At 48.2% G+C, this 19,445-nt stretch overlaps 2 protein-coding genes across 7 annotated transcripts in view; one reads left to right on the forward strand and one right to left on the reverse strand.

Moving 5' to 3' along the window:
* LDLRAD4 (low density lipoprotein receptor class A domain containing 4) overlaps positions 1–17,015 on the reverse strand; it is a 572,354-nt gene extending 555,339 nt beyond the window's left edge. For 2 of the 6 annotated variants that reach the window (XM_033087361.1, XM_033087356.1), the window contains exon 1: positions 16,306–17,013. The gene's annotated coding sequence lies outside the window, so the exon portion shown is untranslated. The other 4 variants (XM_033087363.1, XM_033087360.1, XM_033087359.1 and 1 more) reach the window with 4 other exon arrangements.
* A 174-nt stretch (positions 17,016–17,189) lies between these two features.
* LOC117038673 (60S ribosomal protein L29-like) overlaps positions 17,190–19,445 on the forward strand; it is a 36,279-nt gene continuing 34,023 nt past the window's right edge. The window contains exon 1 of the mRNA XM_033135567.1: positions 17,190–17,229. Coding sequence (XP_032991458.1) covers positions 17,190–17,229 — 40 coding nt within the window. The remainder of the gene's footprint in view (positions 17,230–19,445) is intronic.

The following is a 19,445-nucleotide window of genomic DNA, read 5'->3' on the forward strand; positions in this document are numbered from 1 at the left end:
AGGAAAAGCAGAGAACCATATGATTTCACTGATATGTAGTATATGAACCAAAAACAACAAATGAACAAGACAAACAAATGAGAAACAAAAACTCATAGACACAGACAATAGTTTAGTGGTTACCAGAGGGTAAGGGGGGAGGGAGGTGGTAGATGAGGGTAAAGGGGATCAAATATATGGTGATGGAAGGAGAACTGACTCTGGGTGGTGAACACACAATGTGATTTATAGATGATGTAATATAGAATTTTACACCTGAAATCTATGTAACTTTACTAACAATTGTCACCCCAATAAACTTTAATTAAAAAAAAAAGTTCAGAAGTATCAGCAGAAAGGTGATACCATATTTCCTTGCCATTAAGGAAAAATTTTTCTCATTTTAGTATTTCTGAAGTTGGACTGCACCTTACAGTGAAGTTTTATAAAGCTATTACTGATTCAGTGTCTTACAATCCATGATTTCTTAGAATCATGGAAAGATGATATTTGAAGTACAAAGAGTGACAAGAAAAAGTGGCCAGAGGTGAAACCTTAGTGAACATATATTCAGGAATTAGGTGAAATGTTACCTGGGGAGTTGAGCCATTGTATTTAAGACCCCAAATTTTTCTTTTTAATGGAAAGCAGACTAATGAGAACCTATTAAATTAATTATGCAGTTGTCTGCTTTCTAAAAAAAAAAAAAAAAAAAAAAAAACCCAATTGAAAACTGGGCAAAGGAGCATTTGGAGACATTTCTCCAAATAGGACATACAAATAGCAAATAGACATGAAAAAATGCTCAATATCACTAATCATCAGAGAAATGCAAATAAAAACCACAATGAGATATCACCTCTTCCCAGTTAGAATGGCTGTCATCAACAAGACAAACAGTAACAAGTGTTAGAGAGGCTGTGGAGAAGAAGGAACCCTCATACACTGTTGGTGGGAATGCAGACTGGTGCAGCTGCTATGGAAGGCAGTGTGGAGGTTCCTCAAAAAATTACAAATAGAATGACCATATGACCCAGCAATCCCTCTCCTGGGTATCTGTCCAAAAAATCTGAAAACATATATACATAAAGACAAGTGTGCTCCAATTTTCATGACAGATTTCTTTACAGTGGCCAAGACATGGAAAAAAACAAAATGTCCTTCAATAGATGAATGGATAAAGAAGTTGTGGTATATATACACAATGGAATACTATTTGGCTGTAAGAAAAGATGAAATAGGACAATTTGTGACAACATGGATAGACCTTGAGATTATAATGCTAAGCGAAACAAGTCAGACAGAAAAAGCAGAGAACCATATGATTTCACAGATATGTGGTATATATACCAAAATCAACAAAAGAACAAGACAATCAAATGAGAAACAAAAACTCATAGACACAGACAATAGTTTAGTGGTTACCAGAGGGTGGAGCAGGGGTGGTAGATGACGGTGAAGGGGATCAAATATTTGGTGATGGAAGAACTGACTCTGGGTGGTGAACACACAATGGGATTTATAGATGATGTAATACAGAATTGTTCACCTGGAATCTATGTAACTTATGAACAATTGTCACCCCAATAAACTTGAATTTTAAAAAAAAGATTTTGAATCTCATATTTAAACACAAATGTGATGAAAACTAAGTTCTGCAAGGATGCAATATTTATCTTACTAACAGAAAAACGAATGTTCAATCAAGCCATGCAACTGTAAACATTACCTCCACCCTTGAAATCATGCATACATTATGTCCAAAAAGCCCTCTGTCCCTCCTAGAAAAACATTCTGGCATTTTATCATTCTGCAGAAGGAGTAAGCCAAATCCAGCAAGGTCAAATTAAAAACATAAGTCTGTCAGCCCTGCACACATCAGCCAACAGCAAACCGACAGAAAAGACACAGGGTATATTTTTCACCCAAAGTGCCCTGAGCAAATGTTCCAGAAACCTATTTGATAATATCATTCTCCCCTGGGAACCTCCTACCCAACCCAGCAAGGGACGTTGCACAGGCTGCTCCGCAGAAGACAATGCCCAACCCCCGCTGATCAGACCACCAGCACGGCTACTGGCCAGCCCTCCCATCCACTGGTGGTCTTCTGCACACTGCACTTTAAGGTCTTGGCACTGTCTGCACTGTCAGCCATGGAGAGGGTGGGTTTGCACCTGGAATGCATCGTGTGGTTGAGGGTATGGCCAGCAGGGGAGAGATGTGGGTCAATTGACAACTGCTCAAGCAGAGCTCCCCACCATCTGTGCCTGGCCGGGACTCACTCACCTGGGCACAGAGGAGAGAACAGTGCCCACCTCGGACCCAGGGACCCTGCACATTGCTCACCGAGCCATGCCATAGAAGGTGCACACTCCCAGCATGCACCCCAGAGCACAGTAAGCACCCATACCTGGTGAACAAATGGATGCGTGAAGGTGCATGTGAATACAACCAGCTGATTGGGACTAGCCCGAAAGATGCAGGTGTTATGTCTTGCTCCCTCCAACCAGCATTGTATATGGGCTCCCCATCAACTAGTCCCAACCTTTCAACTGAAATGGCTGCCTTTAAAGAAAACAAAACCGATTTAACGTTAGTTAACTGCAACCTACTAAAATGATTTTTCCTTTATCTCAAGCTTCTGAAGCAACCAGCTTAGGAAGCCAGACACTGTCGACAGCTGCATTTGACTCTGAAAGGCCTCAGGCCTTGGCTGGAAGCAGAATGCTCTGCCAAATTTGAAGATGGGAGGAGTGAAGTACCCACAGCAGAGGACAGGAACGCCAAGTGTTAAGCATCAACCAACAATTAAGTGAAACAATAGGGGAATGAATTTTCTGTCACCATCCTTGGATACAAGGCTAGGTGTGGGGACAGAGTCCCAGAGAGCAGTTTTCAGGCTCTCACCCTCACGTGGAAAGGTGCTGGCTCGGGTAGTAGATGGCCATCAACTGTGACTGTTGGCCATTAGCTGTTATCGGTTAGCCTTTAGTCACTGATATAACTGCTGTGGCTACATGGGTTGGTTGGTGGCAGAGAAGCAGACGGCAAATTGCAGAATCTGCAGATCGTGTGGCTCCAACCCAGCCGCCATAGAGAATATAGTGGTATGACTCCCCTATCTATGGCTCTGTTGGTTTTCCTTTTTGGCCTCACCATATCCTGCATTCTTGTGCAGGGAGCAGGACTACAGACCCCACATGACACACGGCACAGCGAGCAGGGTGTGGTGTCAGCCGAAACTCACCAAAAAGTGGTGGAGCAGTTTGTGCAGATAGGTGCTCAGTTTCGGGAAGCCCATGAGGAGTGGCACTGGGAACCGGAGGTGCGATCTGCTTGGGAGAAATGTGACCCCTCGGTAAATTAGTGGGCCTCTCTAGCCTCTGGATGGCACGACACCCTGTTGGGCGTGATGGGCGTCAACTTCCTTTTGGTAGTCTGCTGTTGCTGTAGGCTCCAAGGGTTGCAGACATCTTACACCAAGGCCTCCACCCAATTAGACGCCTGGTGCGGTGAGCAGGATTCTGGCCAGTTAGGAATGGTGTCTGACTCTGGGCAGAAGGACATGTGGCCCCCACAATTTTCTCAGGAGTTGGACCCCAGAAGAGGGGTGGGAGGACAAGGATGGCTCTCCAGCCAGTGTCGAGAGGACCCTGCAGGTTCTAGCTGAGTGGTTGCTGGAGGAGGCGAAGGGTACAGCCAGCTGTGTCGGATGGATGTTCCTCACCACGTTGCGTCGTAACTCAGAAGACACGCTTAATGAAATAGCCCAGGTGCAGGACCAGCAGCCCCGAGGTGAAGCTCTGGAAGCTCCTCCGTGAAATGAGTATAAGACATGCTATGTTCAACCCTAATATGCGGGGGCCGGATGACGAGAGTTTTACAACCAGCATAAGAAATCTGGTTTTGGATACTGCCCCTGCAAGTGCTTGTGGATCCTTGGTTGCCATTCTTACGCCTTATGTGGAGCTGCGGATCAGTGAAGTTACCACCGCCATGGCCACCCTGGGGTATGTTGCAAGTTGGCAGCGAGGGAAGTTAAGACAGGAGGTTCGAGAAGTCAAGGCCTGGAAGCCCAAGTCAAAAGTAAGGGGATGAGGTCAAGGGCGTCAGAGAGTAACATACATGCAGATGTGGCATGATCTCATGGCAGCAGGGGTTGATCAGGAAAAAACAGACCGACAATCCAATGCATTCTTGTTGGAAATTTGGAAACAGCTGAGTCCGGAACAGTAATTCCGGCGAAGCCTAAAGGAGAAGTCTGGGAAAGTGTGACCCGTGTCCCTCCAGGACTTCATGCAGCCGCTTGAAGCCGACTCCTTTCAGTTTGATTGGGGGGGAGGGCACCCAAGGTACCTGTCAGAGGGGACAAGCAGGGACCGGCGGCCCCACGTGGAACTGTCCATACATTGGTCCCCTTCTAATGTGCAGAGGGTTTTGGCCCTAGTTGACACCTGCGCTGACTACAGTCTTGTCTATGGGAACCCAGAACTGTTCCCCGGACCAGCAATCTGCATTGATGGCTACGGGGGGAAAGACTGTGATGGTAAAAGCTATTTCCTTACCACTGGGCATAGGAAGGCTTCCCCCTCGTACCTACAAGGTGTATGTCCCCCCATTCCAGAATATATTCTAGGGGTGGACGTACTACATGGCCTCAGTTTAAAGACGTCTTTTGGAGAGTTTCGTCTCCGGATCCGGCTGGTGAAAGCGGTGACACGCGGGCATGCTCACCACCCTCAAGTGTTGCCACAACCCCAGCACATGGTTACAGTGCGACAGTACCACCTGCCAGGAGGACAGGAGATTGGTCATTTTGGAATTGGAGAAGGCACATATTGTGAGGCCGACACATAGTCTCTTTAACTCCCCAGTATGGCCTGTCAAGAAGCCAGATAGAACCTGACAAATGACTGTGGACTATAGGGAGATAAATAAGGTGACACCACCCTTGCACGCTGCAGTGCCTTCAATTCACGATTTGATGGATCATCTGACTGTCCGCCTGGGAACGTATCACTATGTAGCACACTTGGTACATGCTTTTTTCACCATTGACATTGCACCTGAGTGTCAAGAGCAGTTTGCTTTTTCTTGGGACGGGCGGCAATGGACTTTTCAAGTCCTTCCACATGGATACTTGCACAGCCCCACTATCTGCCATGGGCTCATAGCCCAGGACTTGGCACAGTGGGATCACCCGAAATCTGTGATCTTGTTTCACTATGTTGATGACATATTACTAACTTCTGATTCTCTTTCAGATTTAGAGCAAGCAGCTCCCTCTCTTCTCCACCACCTGAAGTCACGTGGCTGGGCGATGAATGAGGAAAAGGTCCAAAGCCCTGGCTTATCCGTCAAGTTTTTGGGTGTTGTATGGTCTGTTAAGACAAAGGTCATACCTGAGGCGATTATTGACAAAATACAAGCATTTCCCCGGCCGACCAAGGCCTCCCAACTGCAGACGTATTTGGGTCTGCTGGGGTATTAGTGGGTGTTTGTATTCCATTTAGCACAAATGGCAAGGCCCTTGTATAACATGATAAAAAAGGGGGCCTCGTGGGATTGGACAGAGGCTACAGAGCAAGTCTTTGTTGCCACAAAAAGGGCAGTACAGCAAGCACAGGCTCTGCAAGTAGTAGATCCTGGTCGCCCATTTGAATTTGATGTTCACATAACCCAAGAGGGTACGGTTGGGGCCTCTGGCAATGGCATGTGCATCTCCGGTCGCCAGTGGGATTTTGGTCCCAATTGTGGAAAGGAGCAGAAGTCCGCTACTCTCTAATAGAGAGACAGCTGGCTGCTGTGTACGCAGCCCTAGTGGCCACAGAAGCCATCACAGGAAACGGCACGGGTCTTGGTTCGAACAACCTATCCTGTCCAGGAGTGGGTGTGTACATGGACTCAGAGACCCAAAACAGGGGTGGCACAGACCACCACCCTCGCCAAGTGGGGTGCCTACTTGGAGCAATGTAGCACCCTTAGTTCAAGCCCTTTGCGCACAGAGCTACAACAGGTCCTGGGGCCTGTGGAGCTTATAGCCCAGGCTGAGCCAAGCGCTCTGCCTAGGGGGAAGGACTCAGAGCCCTCACCCTACAGAGGACAGCCCCCAGTACCTGAAGATGCCTGGTGTACTGATGGTTCTAGCCGGGGAGCTGCAGCCATTTGGACGGCTATTGGTGTGCAGCTCAAAACAGACACCATTTGGTTTGATACTGGGACGGAGTAGCCAGTGGCCTGAGATACAGGCTGTGTGGATGATAATCAGCCACGAGCCCGGGCCCCTAGTTATTTGTACTGACAGCTGGGCGGTGTTCCGGGGCCTAACGCTGTGGCTCCCTACGTGGAAACACCAAAACTGGTTGGTAGGACACTGTCCACTGCGGGGTCAAACCATGTGGCAGGACCTCTGGGACCTAGGGCAGAGAAAAGAGGTGACCCTAATGCATGTCACAGGTCACTCCCCTTAGTGTCCCCAGGTAACGATGAAGCAGATGCCCTAGCACGGGTCCGATGGTTAGAAGGGGCTCCTGCCACTGATGTGGCCCATTGGCTGCATAGGAAACTGCAGCACGCTGGAAGCCGAACCATGTGGCAAGTGAGCAGATGCTGGGGTCTGCCTTTGAAATGGCAGGAGATAGCAGATGCCTGTTATGATTGTGCCGTCTGTGCCCAGGACAGCCCCCAAAGGCGGAGGTTCTCCTGGGAGACACAGCAGATTACGCGAGAAAGGGTACCCCTCACTCTCTGGCAAGTGGATTACATTGGACCCCTGCCTAAGGCCCGCAATGCTATGTATGCGTTCACAGCAGTGGACACTGCTACAAGGTGGATGATTGCTTGGCCATGTCCGGCTGTGGATCAGCGGCATACAGTGGTCGCTCTTACACGGCTGTGCGCCCTCTATGGGCGCCCCCAAGTCAGTGAAAGTGACAGGGGTACCCATTTTACGGGGCAAGAAGTGCAGCGCTGGGCTGCCAGGATGGACGTACAATGATTGTTTCATACCCCGTATAACCCACAAGCAGCTGGCATGATTAAACGCTACAACGGCCTTTTGAAGCAAGGCCTCCGGATGTCAAAACACCCTCCCACAATGTGCGACTGGGCCTCGTATCTATGGGACGCCTTGAGAATCCTGAATGAGAGACCACAGAAGGGAGGGCCCGCACCAGTAGAAGCTCTGCTACATCGGACAGCCGCTCCCATTCAGTTACAGGTAACCACCAGTGAGACTCTGTTAAAGCCAGGCTAGGGCAGAAATGGAAACATTTTTCTGCCAGCACCCACATGCTTGAAAGCAGGGGAACGGCAGCAATGGACTTGTCCCTGGCGGGTCAAAAGCCCCACTGTCGGTGGTTGGGCCTGATAGCCCCATGGGGGGCTGGTCTGGCCCATGATTTGCAAGTGACGCCAGGGGTGGTAGCCGAGTGGCCACTGCAAGTGACTGGAGTATACAGAGGTCCTGATGCTGGGACAATTTTGCAAGGAACCTATGTGCTCTCGCTATTATGGGGCTTATTATGGGGTCCCCTATTCTGTTACATGTTGAAACTACGCAAGGGACCCCAAGCACTGCCATAAAAGTCTGGTACCACAAACCACGAAAGGTGCCGGTGGCAGCAACCCTCCTTTCCCAGGACAAAAAGCTAGTATGTATCCTCCCAGATGGAAAAGATTTGCCATTGTTGGTTCCTAAGACCACTATTTTTTTCCACCCGTAGGGGCCTACAGGCTGATACGGCACAAGGCTCTCGCAGAAGACGCTTGTCCCGTAGATTGTGAGGCGAGACCCTGGAGGATGGAGTGTGGGGACAGAGTCCCAGAGCAGTTTCCAGGCTCTCAGCCTCAAGTGGAAAGGTGCTGGCTCAGGTAATAGATGGCCATCAGCTGTTACTGGTTAGCCATTAGCCACTGATATAACTGCCATGGCTACATTGGTTGGTTGGTGGCAGAGAAGTGGACAGTAGATTGCGGAATCTGTGGATCGTGTGGCTCCTGCTCCCTGTGTCTCCAACCCAGCCGTCATCGAGAATATAGTGGTATGACTTCCCTATCCATGGCTCCGTTGTTGTTCCTTTTTGGCCTCACCATACCCTGTGTTCTTGTGCAGGGAGTGGGACTAGAGACCCTGTATGACACTAGGAAAGAGTTTAATCTCAAAAAAGTGATCATTTAAAATGGAGAGAAGTGACTGAACAAGATGTCACACAACTCTAAAAGCAACTGGTTGCTGAATCCACTCCCTCTCCTAGCCCTTATTTCTCCACTGTGGGCCCAAGACACCCCCACGAGGGAGGGTTAGGGTAGTGGAGACAGACCAGTGCAGTTCTTGGCCATAAAAACATACAATTTTATTTAAAAATATATTATTAGACTGTTTCATGCCCTTAACCTACCTGAGTAGAATTTAACTCAAATTTAAAATGGCAGAGGTCTTATCCCTCTTGCTGGGATCATCTACTATAATATCACTGCGTTTGCCCAAAACGCTAGCAAACAGCAAAACTATTTTCACTTATGATCCAGATGCTATAAACCCAGATTTTTATATCAAAAGAATGTGAAGGAAAATTTAAGCATACCATTTTATAGCCAATTTTCAAAATTTTTTTCCATAATAATATTCAGCACTGGCAAAGGTGTCCTCGTATCTGTAGTGTAAAGTACCCCATCCTTTCTGAAGAGCAATCTGTAATACTTTTGGAGGAACCTCTAAAAGTTTTATACCCACCAACTTCCCTCTTAGGAATCTATCCAAAGAATATTATCAAAGTGTTCAATGGAGTATTATTTACAATAGAGAAAACGGGTAACAGCCTCAATGTCCCCGAACAGATTTTTTAAAATAACAATATAACCATAGAGTAAGATATTATAGTCATCAGAAGTGGTATTTTTGGAGAATATTTAAATTACATTTTTAAAAAATTTTGATGAAATGCTAAATTTTTAAAAAGTATGCAAGTTCTTTACATGATTTTATAATTAATAAATACAACTGCATAGAATCTACTAAACTGTGACAGAAGTCATCTCTAAAGATAGTGGGACCACAGGTAATTTCAGTCATTTTTATTTTCTTCTTTGTTTTATATTTTCCTAATTATCTTCAATAAGTATATAACCGTGGGGAGAAAGATTTCAAAGACAGGATCAGTGACACTGGTTCCAGCCAGGCCTCAAAGACTATATGGAATAAAAAGTCAGGTTCAAATAGAATGGGCAAAGCACTGGACTAGCAGCGTACCCCCCGACCCCGACATCTGTCCCTAACTGGTTGTGCTCACACCTACTCCACAGAGGTGACAGGAGTGGCCACTCCAAAACAGATCCTGCCCTGGATGCTGATGGCTATGATGCAGTCTGGGACACGCTGCATAACACCATAGATGCTCAGTGCTGTGGAGGACAGAGCACAGACCAGAACAGGACCTTCCAGAGGCCTGCATCACCTCAACCACAAAGAGAACAGTGCTTGTCCAACCCCATTCCAGGAGACTGTACCCTAATACGTGTACAAGGGACAGCACCATCCCAGCCACCCAGCTGAGATCAGAGGCTATGATAGGTTCCCATTCCAGCCCTGCTGCCATGGGAAGGTTTGCAAATAGCTGAAAAGCTGTGCTGCCAGACCCAAGTAAATGTGCATCTCCTGGGAACTCGCTTTAGGTTCCATAATCTCAAACACTTAGGTTTGTCCAAGATGGACAATATTTCACACTACATGTCTACATGTGTGGTTGATTAATCTATGCCCCCATGGAGCAAAACAGAAAATCTTAAAGATATGATTATTTTGTCTTTTTTTTTTTCCCCCTAAATGTGAGAAGCCAAGAGAAACGAAAACTGCAGCGTTCTAAGTACCGGATCAAGCTGGATCCTTCTGTGTGAACGGACAACTGGGGAGGGCCTCGTTCAATCCAGCCTCAGACCCAGACTCACAGGCCTCAGTTCACCACTCAGCAAACAGGCCCTGTTGCTCTGACACCTGAGAAGACTAACAGTAGTGGTTGCAGGGGGCGCTGCAGAATATTACCAGGCAGCAAAAATACTGCTGATTGTTACTTCACCTTTCTTTCAAGGAACTCTGAGCCTCAGTGTGGCAAAACAGAGCCACCAATGGCCCAATTCACAAAACTGAGGCTCTTCCCACAGGCAAGATAGGCACAGAGAGCAGAGGTTAGAAATAAGAATGGAAAAATGGAAGTAAAGGGGGCATAAATCAGAGCCACAGGCAAGGCAGGAAGGAGGAAGGAGCTTGCTGGCTTTACAGAGTCACTGGGACCTGTGTGGGGACAAGGAGAGAAATGGCACTGTCCCCTGAAGAACTTCTGACCTAGGCCCTAACGCTGGCAGCTCCAGAATCAAAGCCCAGACTCCCAGGAAGAGACTGCTTGGGCTGCATCAGACTCTGCCCTTTATTTACAAGACTTTGGGCAATTTCAGGGCTTCCTCTTGCCTGCCTGAAAACAGGGGATGGTAGCAGTACCTATGTCACAGGGCTGCTATGAGGATTAAATCACTTAATGCGCAAGCAGCCCAAAGAAACAGCCTGGCATAGAGTGATATGCGAGTGTTTGGAAATGCTGCTACTGTTCTCTGACCAAGTACCTTGGTGGAGGGGGGCACCAGCCAGAGGTCCAGGATCCCTTCTGAAAACAGCCTGGATTCAAGCCATGGGGTCTCCGTTCTTGCTTTTGCTTTCCAGAAGCAGTCAGATTTTACTATGGAAATTCCCTCCCCAATTCTGTGCAGAGGTTACTGCCTGTGGGGGGCACTGACATTGAAAACAATGCCTGCCCAGGCCTCCACCAGCCACCAGGGGCCCAGCCCATTTCTAGAGAATGGTGGCCCTGCACAGGAACCAACGAGGCATGGCAGGAAGCCTGCCATTCTGCAAACCCAAAAGGTAAGGAGTCCACGCACTTACACAGACGGTCCCCGCCACACCTCACGTGGAGGGACAGCTGGCTAGCGGTGGATGGGACGGATCTTTTTTGCAAACTGGATGGAAAAGTCTTACTTTGAAAAGAAATTCTAGGTCCATCTAGGGATCGTGTGGATGAGGGCACACAGATGTCGCTCACACCCACCCAATTCCTGATCTTAACGTCACTCGAGTAGTCCAGGCCCTGTATCTTGTCTGCAAAGAGAAGAGCAAGTCATTTGGCAGGGGCCCAATTTAGGAGGTGGCTTTGTAATATGAGCAGTGTGTCCGCTAACAACTAGAACAAGACCATTAAGTTCATTACACCTGTCACTCTGCCAGCTGACTATCCAAATTGCCAGAGATGAAAGTGCATTATGCCCAAGAAGTGCCACCCAGGCCCCTCCCAGAGCAACACACACACTTATCTCAGACAATTTGTTCTCAGTGTCTGCACCTGCAGAAAGAACGCAACCGTAAAGAGCTTGAAACTTGGCTCTGAGAAACCTTGGGGCATGAGCAGCTAAGAACAAAGTTTAGTTTCCTCGGGGCAGGTCCCTGAGAGGAAGACTAGGTGCTATGTCTCCTGGATGAAGGGGGTAAGATGAGGAGCAGGGCAAGGGGGCAGAGGCGCCAGCAAAACTAAGGACACAGAGCAGCTACATGGATTCTGCTGCCCTGCAGCACTGCCAAAAATAAAAGTGAGAAACACACCCTTTTCATTTTCAAACCAAGTCACAGAATTGTAGGCAGTAGGCAGAGGCCTTCCCCCAGCTGCACAGCCAACAGGATCTCTGGGTGTGCAGCACCCGGCCGCCGGCTGCAGAGTGCGTTTGCAGTGCAAGCGTGTTGCAGACAGCGGTAATTTATTTATCCCTGTCATGTAACATTAGCAATCTGTCTGGAGCTTGGCAAGCACCAACTTGCACTGTCATATAAACTGTCTGACAAACTTAAAGTTTCATAAATGCTTCTCTTTTCCAGCAGACAATAAAGCATCATCAAAAAAAAGTTATCTCCTTTTCTGTTCCTTTTCTCTCTTTCTCTTCCAAAAAAAAAAGGAAGAAAAATAAAGAAAACCAATAACAAAAGAACCTATGCAAACAGAAATGATCCCTCAGCAGGACTCTTAACCTTGAAAGTCTCAACATTTTTCCAATGCCAAGTAAATGAGTAAATAAATGGACGGGGGAGGAGTGTCGTGGTGGGAGTCAGTCGTAAGGGGGTACAGAGCAAAATGTGCAAAATAAAAGTACAGCCATTAAAAATTAATAAAGGGTGTGGACATCAGCTCCCCACCCCCTTCTGCTCATGGGGATTTGAGCCAGACATTCTGCATCCTCATTAAGTGGTGTCTGGCAGGCTGCCGGGAGTTTTAGTGGGTTCTGGGAATGCCAATATATTAACCAGAGGACTTTTTGCATACCCTTTAGAGTTTTTATTCTAGAAAAGTCAACCATTTGGCACTGTGTAGCCTTATTTTTGTCCAGGAAAGCTCTCAGCTGCCAATCAAGGGAGAAATTATAGCTATGTTCTTCTTAATTTCCAAGACCTATCCGGAAAACAAGCTTGGTGGAAAGAAAAGTCCTCAGCTCTCACAAAAACAGCTGAAAAGGCCAAAGTACCATTTTTAGTACTTTGGGAATTCAAAGAAAAACAATCCATACTTAAATCACGTGAATATGACACAACACAGACATTATTTTCAAGTCCTCGTATGATAGAGGAAGAAAACAACATTAATTGGCAATATTAACCCAGTATTTCTATAGCAATTAATAGTATAGGTGCTGGGCTGTTTCCTTTAGTTGCCTAGCATTGAAGTGAATAATACCACACACAAAAAATCTCCCTAAAAAGAGGCGTGTCTTGTGGCCTAAATTTTCAAATAGTCAGAAGGTTTACATTCCTATTTTAAAACTTAAGATTCACCTTCCATGCACACCAATAATATAGGTCAAGGTGTAATTCTAGACTGACAACTCCCACATAGGCAGAAAATCACTTTGACATCAAAAAACGGTGGCTTCCAGGAGAGTTTTCTGAGACTTAAAAAAGGAAAGAATGGAGGGAGAAAGGAAGGCGGGGGAAGAAGAGAGACCCCGACAATGGGCCTACGCAGCGACTTTACAACTGTTCACATTTACCAGCCATGTGTCGATGTAAAGGATGTTACAGAATTCTAAACATCGTCCAGGTTAATATGGAATAATCTTCTTTTATAGCTATTGCTCCTTGAGTCTCTATTAACTCTCATCCAAAAGGACAGACACATCATAGATACTGCATAAGCCTAGATTCAAAATAAAGATGAGAAGAAACAAGGCGAGGGCTACCAGAAAGACCTAACCAGTCATAGTTGAAAATGTCCCTGCCCTGAGCCTTGAGAGTGCTTGAGTTTTACATGGTAACCAGAGGAATCACCTCCAGCCCAGACCACAGAGTAACTGCATGCTGGGCACGAGCAAAGGCATTCAGACAGAACTTAGGGGTCTCTGAGTAACAGCACGCCAGAAACTACCCTCAGGGAGCAAAAGTCAGTCACCCCCACCTCTCTAAGTTCCCCTGTCCATCTGGGAGTTGTCCCTCCAGAGGTCCAGATAAAAAAACAGACAGCGTCCCATGAGCTACAAGGCTGCTCTGACAGGCCACTAAGTCAACCAAGACCACAACACAATCCCAAATTGTAAACACCTCTCCAGACTGGTCCTTGCTCTCAGTGAGCCAAGCAAGAAAACCATTCTTAGAACACTGTCAGCAGTTGGGGGAAAATAAATATTTGTCTATGTATGTATATACTCTGATGAGGTGGGATTGGGAGTGGACTCTGGATCTCAAATGATGTGCCAACAAATTGGTACAAAATCCCTTAATGACCAGCTGGCACTGGCTGGGATCCTCTGCAGGATTGTGGTCATGCAAACTGAGCCCCTGACAGGATTCAAGAGACAGCCCTAAAATCCTGCTGGGAAAAGTCTTCTCCATCATAAATACAAACCTACATGAACTAGAAGCATGGCCAATGAGGGCAAACTCTTCCAAGGGTAACAACAGAACGTTCAGAAATTAGAGGGCTCTTGTCAAACAAGGGAGGGAGGGAGCTACCACTCCATCACAACGAATAATCCCTGACTGTCATTTGTAGTCTGAGCCCGAATTCCTAACATTGTGTTCAATGTTGATAGTAATGTGAAGCTCTTAAAAGAATTAAGTTTTCAAAGATCATGAAGAATTTACCCCCATGTTTTAAAAAACAGTGTTTTGCTACGGCCATCAAATGGCATTCAAGGGTTGATAGGAAATCAAATATTATAATTCAATAAATGTACATGGGTAATATTCTGATCTATTCATTTGACTATGTAATAACTCAAACTTGACATTATGATCATTTACTGAACATAAAGAATATGTTCCAAGAGAACTATCAGAATATAAAGGCAGATGTACTGATGACAGTAAATTCAATATAAATACTAGAAAAGACTAACATGCAAAATGCAAAACATGACTTGATGCAATGGCAGCTTCTCAGTGCAAGACTCTACAAAATCTTTCCGGTAATTCAATACTCAGTCCTGAAGCTTCAGAGGAGTACAGATGGGAGAATACCTTCCTTGCTAGCCAAACAAGAGGAACGGGCCATTTTAAAGGGAAGTTTCCCAGCCCTAGTCCTGAAGAAAGGAACCAACATCCATACTAACCACAGGACCCATGTTTTTAAGAGCCAAGACTGTTCACCATCTCCACCCACCTCCACTGCAAGAAACTTACTAACAGTAGCTCTCTAAATCGCCACTCTGTACAGCTTATCTCACCTCACAGCCCACAATGCCCAGCCCATAGGTCATCAATAAACATCATGATTGTGATTAACATTTAGAAAGCAGCACTGAACTGTGAGTGAGGGGGCCCAGGGATGAAAAGTTGCCAAAATAATTAGAAAGAAGAGAGAAAGAAAAGGGAATACATGGGACACAGAGAAACAGAAAAGAAGCAAATCAAAATTATCCAATTTTAGCTAATTAAAACGCTCTGAGGAAAATAAAATTTAAGCTAGTTTATGTGACCATTGCCCCTCAGCAATCATTCCTATGCCTGGGTAGGAGCCAGGAAGTCCTACTTGCTTTAAAGAGTTTCTTGCAGTACTGATCCCGCGGCGCGGTGCCCTGCCAACAAACCGGGAACCAGGGTACTGACCAATGCGCCTTCTCCAGGTGCCACCCACCCACCACGCGTCCGTGTAGTTCTTTTGAAAATCTTTGCCTCATTGGGAAGCCTCCTCCTTTTCCAATTAAAAAAAAAAAGTTTAAAAACAAGCAATGCCCTCTCTGCCACCATAGCAAATTAACCTGAACAGAGCCCACAGTCTTCCAGCCGCGTACTCACAGGGCGCGCCCCCAACCCCACCCTGGGAGGCGCACCGGGCAGGGGTCCCAGGGAAGCCTCCTCACCGCTGTGCAGGCCGACCCCACAACAAAGGCAAGTGCTGGGCCAGGGCTGGGTGCTCGTGGCTTCCTGCTTATTCCATCGTGAGGGTCAAAGAGAAAGAAATTCAACACACGACTGCTTCCTCCAAGTCTCCGAGACCTAGTCTAAGTGTAACAGCAGCCGCCCGAGACGATCGACTTCCCAGTCAACGCCAGGAGCTCCGGGCGGCCCCGCGACCGACGTCAACCCGTGTGGGGGGACTCGGGCAGACGCCGGGTGAGGCAGGTCCGAAGAGTTGGCGGGCACTGGGTGCAGGATTCGGGGAGTCGGGGCGCCCGGCTGCGGTGCTCCCTGCTGCGGGACGTACAGTCCAGGGTACGTCCCGCTCCCGCCCCCTTTCCTTCCCGCAAACTCCCCGGCAAGGTCCTGCACAATCTTCCCGCTTCCCTATGACCTCCAGTCCCCCGACTTGCAGTGTTTCGCCAAGAGGCCACAGGGAACCCAGACCTCAGTTTGAGCAGCCACCCCCACATTCACCCCGGCCTCCCGGCGGTGCAGAATTAAGTCCCGCAACTGCAGGACAATCCGCGACCGGGCACAGGGAGATAAAAAAGGGGGTGGGAGTCGGAATGTTCCTCCTACAGGGCACACCCGCAAAGGAGGCGGGGTCGGCCCCCCACAACCATCCCCAAACGAGCCCCCGGGGACGCCCGCCTTGCCCACCCGCGACACTGCCTCACAGACCTCGCGCACTCGTCTTCGAGTCACTCACCAGGGTGAGGAGAGTGCCTCGTACGGCGCAGGCTCGCGGACGTCCGGTTCCCGAAGCGTCCTGTTCCCGTGTCCCCCACCCTCCAGCGCCCACATCCCTCTAGTGCCCGTCCCCCCCCCACTCCGGCCTCAGCGCAGCGCTGAACTTGAGCCAGACGCCGCGACCACAGCAGCCACCTCGGATCTTCACTCACCTGCGGCCGACCCTCCGGAGCGGAGGCTGGGGACTGCCCGCAGTGCAGCTGGCGGGGCCACCCGGTCCTAACGGCAGCGGGGGAGGGGCGGGGGTGCAGGGCCGCCCCGGCGGGGGGCACGCAGCTGGCCGGCGGGGAGCGCGGGGCGGCGCGCCGGGTCTCTTTAAGAGCCGGGGACCTTACACACGAGCCTCCCCTGCGCTCCCCGCCCCCCTTTCACTTTCCCAGGGACTCGCAGGCTGTCTGGCGGCGGCGGCCGCGGCGGCTCCTCCCCGGTTTGTAGGGGATCCCCGGCCAGCCGCGGTAGCGCGCGGGGCAGGCAGGGCCAGCCGCCCTCGTCTGCCTGTCCCTCCAGGCCCGACCCGCAGCCCACGGGAGGGGGAAAAAGGGGAAGACTGTGCAGCGGCCGCCGAGCGAGGTGTCCCGCCTCCCGTCGCCGGAGGGGGGATTGTCCCGCCTCCCGCCGCCGCCGCCGTCTGTCTCCAGCCGTAACTGCTCGCGGAGGCAGTGTCTGTCTCCAACTCCTCGTCTCTCCTCCCTCCCCATCCCCCTCCGCGGCAGGGACCCGGCGTGCGGCCAGGCCGCTGGGGGCCGCCGCGCTGGCAGGGGGTGGGCAGACCCAGCACGCACAGACCGCACAGGCCTCTGCAGGCACGGAGTTGGGGGCGGGAGACCGCGGGACCGTAAGGCTCCGCGGGACCCACCGGCTGCGTACACGATAGCGGGTTCAGGGCGCGCGCCCACCGCCGGCCGGACGGGGAACTCCAAGTGCCGAGAAACCACCGGCTGCAGGAGCCCGCTAGCCTACGCCGGCTAGGGACTGTCTCGGGAGAGCCGGCCTGCGTGTTCATTGCATCGGATACCTCGCGGGCTGCGTGAGCCCAATGCGCAGCGGGCCTTCGGGCAACAGCCCCGATACGCACAGTAAGGCTGCAAGACACTTAGTGGGACGGGTGAATCCTCAGTGAGCCAGCCACGCAGGGCTCCTCCAGACCCCACGAGGTCACACCCTTAGCATCCCCGCCCTTTATTAGTGCAATGGCTGTACCCCGGAAGGTCAGATGGATTCTTCTCGCTAGGACTCTTTTTCTTTGAAGAACCTATATTTCTCCTCCTCCGAAGGCAGACAGCATAGCATGCATTTTGTCCTCCAGAAGGACTAGCGCTGACATCAGGCAACCTAACAATGTTTGATAGGGGTTTGGTTATTGCTATAGCATATGGGCATTTAACTCAATTTTATTACAGTCAAGAAAACTAGACAATTCCCCTCTACCAAAATATACTAACTTGCAGGCAGAGTCTAACAGAGGTGGGTCTTATTAAAGGGGTAACTGTTTTCAACCTGTGCCCCCCAAAAGTTGACCGGCGCATACTTCGAGAATATGAGAGAAGAGAATCTTTTGAAATCTCTGATTAATTTGTCAGTAACTTTAGTTGATGAAATGTTGGTTTAATTCAGCTTCCTTTAAAAAGCCCTTAGTTCTCCTCAACTATCATAGTAATTGTTACGTAGAATTTGGTCAGTGCTCCTATGTGATATAATAACTACCACTTATTGAGAGCAATGCACCAAGCTCAGTACTAGGTACATAGATTGTTTTATTTAATCCTCATAATAACTGTCACAGCTATCACTTTCCCATTTTACAGGTGAGAAAGTTGAGGTGATGAAAGAGTCAGTAACTTCTCCTCAGACCACAAAGAGAAGGGTGTAAAATTCCTAACTGGCTGCATATAAAGCAGGGAGTTGAACCATACTGCCACCTACCTACAGCGGCTTTGACATCCAGTTCATTCAGCTCAGCCCAGCAACAACTGACAGCGTCTGCTCTATGCCAGACACTGCCCGCCCCATGGAGAATGCCCAGGTCCTACGCTAATAGAGGAGCATTTAGACTAGAGGAACAGCTTTGAATCTGTTTTTAAACTTTTTTAAATGAGGAGTGAGGTGAAAGTGCTTACTACAGGTTATCTGAATCTGACAAGTATACACTTAGTTTATATTTAATGTACAAAAATGTATGCAGCACTAATAGCAGTTCACATGCTATCAGGTTAGAGAAACTGTGTTCTTACCCTCTTGGAGTCAAAAGAGAAATAGCTTTTTCATTCTAAACCGGAAACTGCCCAGGGACAGTAAAGAAGAAAATGGTTTTTCCAAGACCACAAAACAATTTGTTCTTCTATTTCACTTGTGCATAATTTCCTTGTGTATAATTTAACTCCTTTAAATTGAGAACTGAATTTTAAAATCGTAACCTCAATTTTAACACTTATGATGAATCTTAATTAATCTTGCACTTCCTTTTCTTGTTGTCTTCCCTAATTATAACTAGAAACTACATATCTCTATTTCTAGTCTTAGAAAATAGCTATGGGAGGAAACTCTCCCTGCATTTACCACTCTGTCCTCCCTGTATTTGTTTTCCATTTCAGCTGTTCTCTCCCACACCCCTCCAAACACACACACATACACACACACACACGCACACACACATACTCCTTACAGCAATGGGAGAGTTGGAGGCATTTAGTTATATGTTTGCCTTCTGTAAATTTAGACCAATTATATGTCAGCTTGACTCTGTTCATAATCTATCAGTTTCACTCCAAGGGCCCAGAGTGAAGTCCAGAAGAGCAGGACTTTGTTTTGCTCAGAACAGTGGAGAATGTGTATCCCCGGCACACAGAATTGTGCCTGGCACTCACTAAGGACTCAGATATTTGGGGGATGAGTGGAGTCTAATATTGGGATAGACACATAAAAAAATACCATTGAATTGAGTGGAAATCAACTGAAATTGGTTTCAAGGAGTAGGACATGAGAAAAATTACTTCTCAGTATGAATCCATTGCAGTTTACCTAGAGTCAATTATATCCTGACCATATTTAGTTCATAGAAGAAGGTCAAGATATGATGTCATAGGAATGGCGGCAGCGGGGCGCACTTTCTGAGTTCTCCTCCGGATCTTATTACAAACGGGACCTATAACCCATCAAAGAACTCTTTGCTCATCACACAGAACAGCTAAGAGACTTGTGGAAGGATGACTTGTAGGTGCGCTAATCGGGCGAGCAGGGCAGGGAAGGAAGGGAGCGGAGTGAAAATGCGCGGCCCTAGGCGGAATCCAGGCCT

The sequence above is a fragment of the Rhinolophus ferrumequinum genome, chromosome 19 (assembly GCF_004115265.2).
Source record: "Rhinolophus ferrumequinum isolate MPI-CBG mRhiFer1 chromosome 19, mRhiFer1_v1.p, whole genome shotgun sequence".
Taxonomy (NCBI): domain Eukaryota; kingdom Metazoa; phylum Chordata; class Mammalia; order Chiroptera; family Rhinolophidae; genus Rhinolophus; species Rhinolophus ferrumequinum.